This window comes from Arachis ipaensis, chromosome B03 (genome assembly GCF_000816755.2).
Source record: "Arachis ipaensis cultivar K30076 chromosome B03, Araip1.1, whole genome shotgun sequence".
Classification (NCBI taxonomy): Eukaryota; Viridiplantae; Streptophyta; class Magnoliopsida; order Fabales; family Fabaceae; genus Arachis; species Arachis ipaensis.
In genome coordinates this window covers 36637099-36648592 of record NC_029787.2, presented here as the reverse complement: position 1 = coordinate 36648592, position 11494 = coordinate 36637099, and the positions used below count along the sequence as shown (strand labels likewise).

Sequence of the window (11494 nt, the reverse complement as noted above, 5' to 3'; positions counted from 1 at the left end):
GTTAAGATTTTAATATTTATTATGTTAAGTAATTTAATGAAGAAAATTTTATGGTGTGAATAATAAAAAATATCCATTTGTATAGATATATTGTGGCTAGTTTCATTAGTTAAATTGGCACTAATCATCAGTTTTTACAGGAGAGTGAATTGACTAGTAGCAGGATGTTAAACAATTGGAAAAGTATATGAACCAAAAGGTGATCAGCCAAAAAGTAAACAAAACCGCTTAATTATAATCACTTTTTGAATAATATGTTTGAAAACTGCTCCTAGGATCACGGAGCACAAACCAAAACCCAATTTTTATGGAACCCAGACACATTTTAGCTGGTTTTTGACTGATATACTTTTGGTTCCCTAGTTGTTCTCTAAACAATTTTGTTTCGATCTTCTCAGTTTTCATTAAATACAATTAGTACCTAATTGAATCTCAGTTTTCGATCTTACTTTTGTTTCAGTTGGGTCAAGGAAAAAAAAGTACTTATTTTAGAATTTGGATATTTTAAATTTTATTTTTTATTTAAAAAGATAAAATATAATTTTTTTTATTTTTAAATATTTTTTTATATTTTTTGTCCTATTTATAAAATAAATTATAAAAGATCTATAATTTTTCATAGAATCAAGAAAATTATTTGTAGAAATAATAAGAATATATTTAAGTTTATTGTTTTATGTGATTCTATTAAATATAAGTTTATCGTGCATATATTAATATATATTTTGATAAAAGCATACATGAAAAAAACGAAGTGCTGTATAAAATAAGCATAATTATTGATATAAACATGGTCATTTTGAAAAATAATAAATAAATAAATAAACACTTTACACTTACACCATCCGTGTAAATGAAAGTTTATGAAAATGGATCTAATAGATAAAATCACACAAACAGTAGTCCAAATTTATAAGGCATTTTTTTTTAAATCAATTGGATAAAAATTGGATTTTTTTATTTAAATTAAAAAATATAATATTTACCGATTAAAATAAACGTATAAATATTTACGAAAATATGTTTCTAGTCATATCTCGGATACGGTGGGAGAACCAAAAAACGAACATATTTCGGATACACTAACCCCGTTCTGTGATACGTGGTTTATTTAAGAGTTATATCCTGAGTACATTCGAGATATGAACAAGAGTACATCTTGAATACACTGCATTCGAGATATACTTATATTCTGATCGGACACTGCATCCAAGATATATAAAAACTGAAAAGTATATTAATTTAAAATAATAAAAAATTAATTAAAAAGTTTTTTCTTTATTTTAAAATAATTAAATATTGTATTTTATATATATTTTTAAAATTAATTTAATATATTATCAATTTAAAGAATATTAATAGGTAGACAATATTCTTAATTTAAATTTACTATTTAAAAAGTTATTTAAAAAATTATGTTGACACAAATTTAATTAGTTATGTAATTTTTTTTATTTGCGATGCTATTTTTATTTATATTATAAGCATATTGAATCTTGACTATATCTTAGATGCAGTGTCTTTATCCTGTATCATCGCACGTATCTTGCTCCATATCAAAATATAAATATATCTTGGATGTAGTGTGTCCGAGATGTTCTTGTGTTCAGATTTCATATTACAACACGGAATCAACACACCTAAAATCTAGTCAATTTTAGAAGTTACCTACTATATTTGAGATGTAATTAATTACACATTTTGATAAATTTTTTTACCTTTAAATCGGTAGATACTATATTTATTTAATTTAAATAAAAAAATCCATAAAAATTTGTGTGAAAATATTTAATTTAGTGCTAATCACATTTAATAAGAAAACAAAAACAAATGAATTACACAAACATCAATGAACTTCCTGCAAAAGATGAAGAATGCTGCACTAATCTCAATGCCAATTGACAAGTGTTGTTTAATGGGACTAGCCACGATGAATCCACATATATGGATAACTTTTTCTCTTTAATCAAATATATAAAATTATTTCAGAATTTTCAATTATTAACTTAAAAAAAATACTCTTTATTAAATAATAGATAGAAGGAAGATGTATTTAGTATTTACTATAAAAAAAAATTTTAAGTGTACCAAAAATATCGATGTTCCAATTATTTTAACTGATGATTTTTAATTAATATACATTATATATATTTTTTATAATTCAAATCAACGATTAAAATAATTGACACACCCGCAATTAACTTAAAACTCTCCCCATACTATATATACATTCGTAGGTACCTGAAAATCAAAAGATCCAAGCCAAGGCAAGTAATCTGCAACATTAAAGGCTCCAGCGAGGTTAATAGCCTCATGCAATAGGCTTGCCAAATGAAACTCGTCATGCCTACTACGCCCCAACACTATCCTATACACAACATCCTCTGCAACATTATTAACCAATTCACTAATATCCACCACCTCTCCCCTTCCTGCGGCTTTCTTGATCGCTTTCACCGCCACTTTCACACCCCTCTCTCTCGCACGCGCAAAGGACGAAACCTTCGACGCACTCAGAAGCTGCGACGTAAACAGCCTCCTCATGCTGCGCCAGTACGGTCCGAACTCCGAGAACACTAACCCTTTGGAGCCGTATAATACGCAATCGCTGGCTTGCATTTTGGGGCGGCTAGCAAAAGCAGCTTCGTGTGTCTTGAGGAACGCTTCTGCGGCTTCGGAGTTTGAGACAACCACGACTGGGACCTGTCCTAACTGCAGGGACATGGTCGGGCCGTATCTTTGGGCCATGGCTTGGAGTGTTCGGTGAGGTGACTTCCCCAGCAGCATGGGGAGGTTACCGAAGACCGGAAATGCCGGTGGTCCCGGTGGCAGTGATCTATCATAATGTTTACTTATTAGGAACAATATGGTGAGTGTGAGTGCCAGTGCGAGAAAGAGCACTGGAAGTGCTAATATTGCTGGAACCATGGTTTTGTTTGCTAGATAATGGGTGTGGTTACGTTGAGACACGTTAATTCTTTGCTAATTAGAATTTTTGTAGGCAACCAAATGCCTAATATATTGTAAGAATTCCGCTAGGACCAGCCAATAATAAGCGTAACATATTTTTGAATTATATTCTATACTAATTAATAACATAAATTATCATTAATTAATGGTTATTTAAAATTTTTGTTAAAAGATAGAAAATTAATGATTATTAATTATTTTTTTATTTTAATTTATCTTTTTACTATTTATTACACTAACACTAATTTTTCTTTTTAAAATAAATTTCGAAACTCCAAAAAATAAAAAGCACCAAAACATAAGATAAATAATCATTCAAATCTTAAAAAAAATATACAAAATCTAAAAAAAGAATCATCCAAAACTGATAAAAAGAATCATTCAAATCCTAAGAAAAAAAACATACAAAACATAGAAAAAAAATCATCCAAAACTAATAAAAAGAATCATCCGAAATGTAAAAAAAAAGAAACATAAAAAACTAGTTAAAAATCATTCAAAATCAAATAGGAGGAGGAGAAGAAGAGCTACAGGATGGCCGGGAACAACATCTTGGACAGCGTTGCGTGGACAGTGGGGGAACTCACGGTGGCATGTTGCGACGAGTGGAGGAGTCGCCATGGATCGGAGTAGTTGATCGCACGTCGCGAATGGGGACTTGGTGAATGGTGAATGGGGAATTGAGGACTTAGTTGATCAGAGTAGTTGATCGCACGTGGGGTGCGAGTGGCAAGCGATAGGGAGTCGCGAGTGGCAAGGGTGCGTCTGGCGGGCAATGGGACGCGAGGAGAGTGAAGTAGAAGCACGATGGTGGCTGTCTTTCCTGCGCAAACGGTAGATGAGGTGGCAGCGCGCGAGGACGGTGCTGCGGCGATGGTAACGGCGTGAGGACGAAACCGCAGCAGCGTGGGGAATTAGGATTTGTCGTTTTGTGTGGTGAATGATGAGTGGAAGTGAAAATAAATTAGGGTAAGTTTTGATTCAAAAATGTCATTAATGTCAATTAATCAAATTTTAAATTTAAAAAATAATTTAAAATTAATCATTATTAATTGAGTTATTCAATTTTTGATTGGTGAACACTTGACTCTCTGTACTTTTCCTTATCTTTAAAAAAAGACGTTTTAGACGTTTTTATTTGAGTGGCTCCCATAATTAAAATGGTGTTACTTGCGTGACACAGAATTTTTAAACAAAGATGTTAGTCGGATAATTTTTTATTTTAGTATTTTTTTTTTTAGATTTAACTGATTTCATTAAGTTAATGTTGAAATAGATAACAATCCATATTAGAATATATGTTTATTTTAGAGCTTTTTATAATTTTATCAAATTTTTAATTAGGTTCATATATTTTTATATTTTCAATTGAATTTTTATATTATATTTTTTTTCAATTTAGACCCTGTTATTGTTAAATGTCTAAAAAAGTTAGTAAATTGTGAATTTATTTATATACCTTGTCTTCATTTTTGAAAACTCTCAAACTCCACCAATGACTTTCTCACTACTGTTCCTCCTAATCTTCAATCTCTCTGTCGTCTCTCTCTCCATCGCCCTTCTAAGCGAAGCTATTTTTGATGTCGTCGACATCCTCGCCGACTCAAGTTTTGTCTCCATGGCCCTTACCTTCCAAGTTGTGGCAGAATTCCTCTTGGAGCAATCCCCTTCCATCACCATCTTTGCCCCTATTGACTCTGCCTTCAAGAAGTCTAATAAGCCCTCTCTCGACCTCCTCCGCTTCCACCTTGCTCCTCTTCTCTTACTGCCGCAGAGCCTCCGCCTCCTCCTAGCTGGCATCAAGATCCCCACTATGCTCCCAGCCAGTCCCTCATCATCACCATGTCTCCCTCCAACCGCATTACCTCTCTCAACAACGTCCGAATCACCGGATCTCTGATCTACAACGGTGTCCTCTTCATCTGTAGCGTAGATCGCTTCTTCGATCCAAATTTTTAAGACAACAGCAAATCTAACCAGAAACCTAATTTTAATGCCTCTTTCATAGCGAGGAACCTAACCGCGAACAATTCATGTGACTCCTTCTTCCCAACCATCGAAACCTTGAAATCCGGAGGGTACACTGTCATGGCATCGTTTCTGGTGATGCAACTTGTCAGCTTATTAGAGCAGGACTCAATAACGATATTGGCTCCGACAGACGAGATGGTGATGAATCGAATTGAAGAGTATTCATCGTTCTTTTTTTGGCACGCTGCACCGTGCAAGCTTCTTTGGAATGATCTGGTGAACTTCAAGGGTGATACAAAGCTTTCTACATTCGTGGAAGGGTTCGAAATCAACATCACAAGCTTCTTCCAAAGGTTATTTTGAAATTTTAAAAAGATGGAGGTGTTCTCAATTGAATTTTCAATTCTAATAGTGAAAATATTTATTTTTTTAATAAAATATTATGTTATTTCAAACGTTTTTGTTACGATAAGGAATTAAATTAAAAAATATTTATAATATAGAGATCAAAGTAAAAAAAATATAAGGACCTAACTAAAAATTCGATAAAATTATATATAAGAACCTATATAATAATTAAACCTAAAATATATTATAATTTAAGTTGAACGATTTTGTAATTTATGTATTAGGGATAAGTATTATTTTGGTCCCTGATATTTAGGGTCAAAATCAAAATCGTCTCTAATGTAATTTTTGATTTAGAATCGTTTTTAACGTTTTATTTCGTATTAAAATCATCCTTTTAACGTTTTACGGACATAAATACTCTCCACCACCACCACCACCTCTCTTGCTCCACTACCACCACCTCCCTTACTCCCACCAAATTCAGAAACAAAAATATTATTCAAATTCAGAAACAATAACATCAAATTTAATAACCAAATCAACACACAACAACAATAAAATCAGAAAATAACAAATCAAAATCAGATTAGAAGTAGAAGCAGAAGTAGACCCAAAAGTAGAAGTAGAAGCAGAAGCTCAAGCAGAATCAGAAAGCAGAGGCCAAAGCAAGAAGTAAAAGCCGAAGCAAGAAGCAGAAGCCGAAACAAAAATAGAGGCCGAAGCAAGAAGCAAAAGTAGCATCGTGCAGCGACGAGGCGGCATGGAGCTGTGGCGAGAACGCGGCAATAAGAAGCAGCGATGCAGAAGCAGAAGCTCTCTCCCTGGCTCGCGATTTTTTAATTTTATAATTTTTTATTAGGATAGGAGTAATTTAATAATAAAATTAAAAATTTTATTAAAAAAGACGATTTTAATACGAAATAAAATGTTAAGAACAATTCTAAATCAAAAATTATGTTGAGAATGGTTTCGATTCTGACTCTAAATATTAATGACCAAAATAATATTTACCTCTTATTATTATTATTATTATTAACAACTAAACCATCGTAACTAAGTACAAGTTAATAATCGAGACAATGGTAATAAAATCACTTGAAACTATCGATTTACGTCGATAATGATGTAATGATTTTAATTTAATAGAATAGTCCATTCATCTTATTTCTTTATTTAATTTGTTATGGTAAAGCCATGACGGTTAATAAAATATGTATAATTAACTGTATATAAATAAATTATAAAAAATGTACTTGAACACAAAATTGTTATAATCAAGAACAATATTATATATGTTAGTCGAAGAAATACTTTCGATTAAGGTAGGTCAATTCAAAGAGGAACTTAAGACGAGTTCGATTTCGAAATGCTTTATTAAATCGGATGGGTTTAACTAGACGGATATTTGAGATAAGTAATCAAATAAAATATTTGAATAGGTGGATCGAGCAGTTATAATAGTAAAAAAGTTAAAAGCTTTCATCACACGAGGAAATCATGGATAATATTTATGGGCAAAGAAGTGGGAACAGGTTATCCAGGAGTAGGCATTTAAAACTATGATTCTGTAATTAATTATAAGCTACAAAAGTAGATTATAAATATTAGAAAGTTTTAAGAAATAAAGGTTGGAACTTTAACTCAAAAAACACTCAAGCACACTCACATCTCTAGAGAATTCCTGAGTTTGCGATCGAGTTATTTTTCTGTAGGGTTTCTTCCATGTTTTTACTCTTTCAATTTATTTTCTTGTAAACTTTATTTTTCAAGCAAGTTTATCTTCCAAGTATTATTTAATTTCAATGTCCAATTTACATTTCTGCACTTTTAACTTTCATATCAAAACCCTTTGACCCAATTGAAGACACTTTACTGTTTTTTTTTTTTAATTTTAACACAGTCTTTTCTGATTTCAGCACATTTTCTTTTCGAAAACTTTATTCATTCGTTTCTTTTATTGATTTACAAATTTTATTTTATCTTCTATCTCATTACCCGTCTAATCGAAGACGCATTGATGCACTTTTAGAAAACCGGTACCTGCAAAGAGGAGTAGGTTTCGCTCCCAAACTACTAGATATCGAACCACCATCGATTTGCTAAAAATTGACAAAACAAATTGGCACGCCCAGTGGGACAGTTTTAAAGTTGAAGTGTGTCAAAAAGTTGTTATATCATTCGATGTATGCAATTGAGAAGTGGAAAAATCATTCACATGGCTGATGAAGTGTCAAATGTGAATGGTGGTTCCTCCACCAATGATAATTTACCAGTAATTGTGCAACAAGCGGACGTGGCTTCACGTTCGGAAGGTGCAATAGGAAGTGAAAGTATAGCAGTTACCACTGTACAAACTGGAAATATTGGACGCAACATTCGTCCACGTGGTAATTTGCCACCTCCTCCAATAACTACCAGTTGGCCTCCTTTTGGTCTTCCTCCCGATTATACTCCGCCGGTAGGTAGTTTTGTTCCTCCTGTTTATTTTGGGAGTGTAAATGGAAGGAATAATTCTCAAAATCCACAACATCATTCTGAGTATTCTCGTGATTATAACGTGGGCTCTACTTCAAATCCTGCTAATTCGATGTCAGTATATCGACAACAAGTAGAGAAAAATTATCATGACTTGATCAACTTGCTGACTCAACAAATGACCACAATTTTAAATCCAATGATGGCTGATCACGAATCGAAATTCGAACGTCTTGCTAGACAAGTCGAACAAATTGCTCGAATCGTAGATTATGAGGAAGGTGAAAGGCATAATGCTAGGGGAAATAATGAAGGATTCGAAAATATATTTCTAAATGAATATAACGTTTTTAATCGAGAAGATCCTCATGTAATTCCTCGAGGTCAAAATGTTGATGACTTTCTAGCCAGATTACGTGCTAATCATGGCGGTGAACGTTATCAAGTCACCAGAATTGCGGAAGAAGTACTTAATCAAGTTGGTTTGAATGTTGGTTTTATGAATCGACCTCACTTTGTGTCTGCTTTTCCCCAAGTTGTTCAAATGGCTGAAGTGCCACGAGGGGTGAAGAATCCAAAGATAGTCACAAAGTTTGCTGGGGAAGTTGGAGAGTCGACTACTGAACATGTTGCTTGATATTTGGTTGATATTGGAAATCTAGCCAATGATGAAAATTTTAAAATGAAGTTTTTTCCTTCTTCGTTAATGAAGAATGCATTTACTTGGTTTTCGAATCTTAGACCAAATTCGATAACGATATGGAATCAATTAGAAACTACTTTTCATGCTCAGTTCTATCGAGAGAAATGAATGTGGCAGTTACTGATCTAGTGGCTTTGAAACGTGAGGATGGTGAAACCATTGATTACATGATATGTTTCAAGAATGCTAGGAGTAGATGTTATGTTTCATTACCTGAGAGTGAAGTGGTGAAAATAGCAACTATGGGGCTAGGTTTTTATATGCGCAGAAAGTTACTTAATGTGCATATTCCTGATCTAGCCCATTTGGCTGAAAAGGTTCGTCAGACTGAACTTATAAAAAAGGAGAAAGAAAAATATAGGAGTGAGCAATGATCAAAGAGTAAACTTTTTACTCGAAAAGAAAAAGTTGTTTATGTGACCATGGAATCCTCAGAGGAAGAAATCGATTTCGAAACAGAGGTCAATTTGGCCGAACTTAAGAAAGGCCCTCCATATGTCTGTTCCTTACTCAAAAAGCTTCCTAGTAATGAAAAGTCGAATAATTCAAAACTGAAAAGTGGAAAGAAATATTGTTTTGATATTTCGAAATTCGATCAGATTTTCTATGTGTTGCTTAAAGATAAACAGTTAATTCTTCCTGAGGGTAGACTTTTACTTTCGGTGAAAGATTTGAAAGGAAAACCTTATTGTAAATTTTACCAAGCAACAAGTCATTCGACTAACAGTTGTGTTCGTTTCAGGGACTTAATTCAGGAAGCAATAATGGAGGGACAATTGAAATTTGATGATGGCAAGAAGGAGATGAAGGTTGATGTTGATCCCTTCGAGGTGGATGCTAGCTTTGTTGAACCATGTTTCGGGGGTAAACATGGTTGGCATGTCCTATGATTTTGATGTGGCTCTTGATGATTTTGAGTCACAAGTTAGATCGGTGTATCCCCGGGCAAGAGATGGTTTGTTGGACTTTCTAGTTCAGCAGAAGATTAAAGACCGGGACGTATCTCTGCGTCCACGGTGTAATGCTGTTTTTGATGCCGAAGCAGCGACAATTTTTGAAAAGAAGAGAATGAAGAAAGAATTGGCTCATAGAGAAGAGTAGGCGCATCAGAGACAACCGATTCGGCGTATAGAGGGTCAAAGCTCTAAGACCCCTCAACAAAGTGTGGCTGCACCTTTAAGCCGATCTCAGGCTATTGGTGTTTAGTGGATTCGGAACTGTCAGGAGTTCCAGAAGCGAGATGCTCTCTATAGACGCAATCCACAATGGGGACATCGGGGACCTCCCCGAAATCAATACCCCTACTATCGTGGTCGAGCCCGAGGGCATCCAAGAGGCAGAAGAAATTTCAATCAAAATAAGAAGCCTCAGGTGGAAGTAAGCAAGGGGCAACGCCCTCTGTACATTCTCGAATTGTCTTTTCTTCTGATGGAGAGACTTGTCCGAAGGGAATTCCATCTCCTGCAAAGATGGAAAAAGGCAAGGCAATAGCCCAATCTTCAGGGGTCGACAAAGGCAAAGAATTTGATGTCGACGAAGAATATTTTGAAGAAGGGGATGATGATATGATCGGAACGATTTCGATCATTCCGACTGAATATCTGGGAGAATATGAAGGTGACCCAGAAGAAGATTATGATATGGAGGATGAGGAAGCCTTTTCCTTCATCCAAATTGAAGATGAGCCGGTGTATTTTCTTTGGCCTACTGAAAAACAAATGTCTCATCTCCGCCCACTTCATATAACCACTACCTTGAGTGGGATCAAAATAAACAAAGTCTTGATCGATGGTAGAGCGGCAATCAGTCTGTTGCCTGAGAGGATGTTAATGAAGGTGGAAAAGCATCTTAATGACTTAGTCCCCACAAACATTGCTGTAACTGATTATAGTGGAGCTTCAAATCTAGCGAAAGGGCTGGTTACTTTGATTGTGAAGGTTGGATCATCCGAGCGAAACACCGTGTTCGTGGTGGTTCCTTCAAAGGTAAGCTATAATGCTTTGTTAGGGCGAGACTAGATCCACGGAGTAGGGACTGTGCCTTCTACTGTGCATCAAAGCGTGCTTCTTTGGTCGAAAGATGGAAAACCTGAAGTCATCAAAGCAGATTCGAACCTTTATGTCGAACAGCTGCACGTTGATTTCAGGATATATAATCCTAAATTGAAACCTCTGAATGTTGACCGGACACTGAATTCTTATAATTGTGAAGGTTGCTATTTGTCTTTGAAAGGATTGTCAGTGAAGTTGTGTTACCCAGAGTTTGGATTTGCTCCAAATGGTTCGGACTGCCAGCCTTGAAGATCTTCTGAAGTCACTCTATGGACCAAGTCAAGGAAGTTTCCGATTACCTGGTAACTTTGCATTATTATTTAAATAATTTTCTTCCTATAAAGAATAAAAATGCTTCTTCTAATGAAGTGGAATCATGTAGGTTTAGGAGTTCTTTAATAATAGTAGTTTTATCAGCTCGATATCTTCAGTCGAGTTTTCTCATAATTTAAAAATTTCTCCTATGTGTAATGGAAGTGGTGCTGCGAATCCAATGGTTGATTTAATAGCAGAGGCACATTGTGTTGAAAATCGAAGTAATATCAATAAAGTGAATAATTCAGTTTATTCTATTTCTAATGAAATTGTTGATTTTATCTTTGATTGCATCAATGATTTAGAACCTTTGGGTTTTGAGAAACATTCTGTAAAAGATAAGGAGCATTTTAAGGGATTTGAATCTCAGGATTCCTTAGAAGAGATTAATCTGGGAACTGTTGATGATGTTCGAATTACTTACATTTGCAAGGGTCTTATTGATCCTTTTCGAACTGAACTTTTCCATCTTTTATATGAGTTTAAAGATTGTTTTGCTTGGGATTATCATGAGATGCCTGGTCTCGATCGTTCACTTGTGGAACATCGATTAGCATTAAAACCAAATGCTAGACCTGTAAAGCAAACTCTACGACGTTTTGCTCCGGAAATCAATGAAAAGATTAAAGAAGAAATAGAACACTTGATTAAAGCGAAA

The 11494-nt window shown here is 34.4% G+C and overlaps 1 protein-coding gene and 1 pseudogene across 1 annotated transcript in view; one reads left to right on the top strand and one right to left on the bottom strand.

Annotated features, from left to right (window-relative positions):
• The window catches only part of LOC107632961 (cytochrome P450 CYP736A12-like), a 4847-nt gene extending 1919 nt beyond the window's left edge, over positions 1-2928 (bottom strand). The window contains exon 1 of the mRNA XM_016336601.1: positions 2242-2928. Coding sequence (XP_016192087.1) covers positions 2242-2928 — 687 coding nt within the window. The remainder of the gene's footprint in view (positions 1-2241) is intronic.
• On the top strand, positions 4466-5313 carry LOC107632960 (annotated as a pseudogene).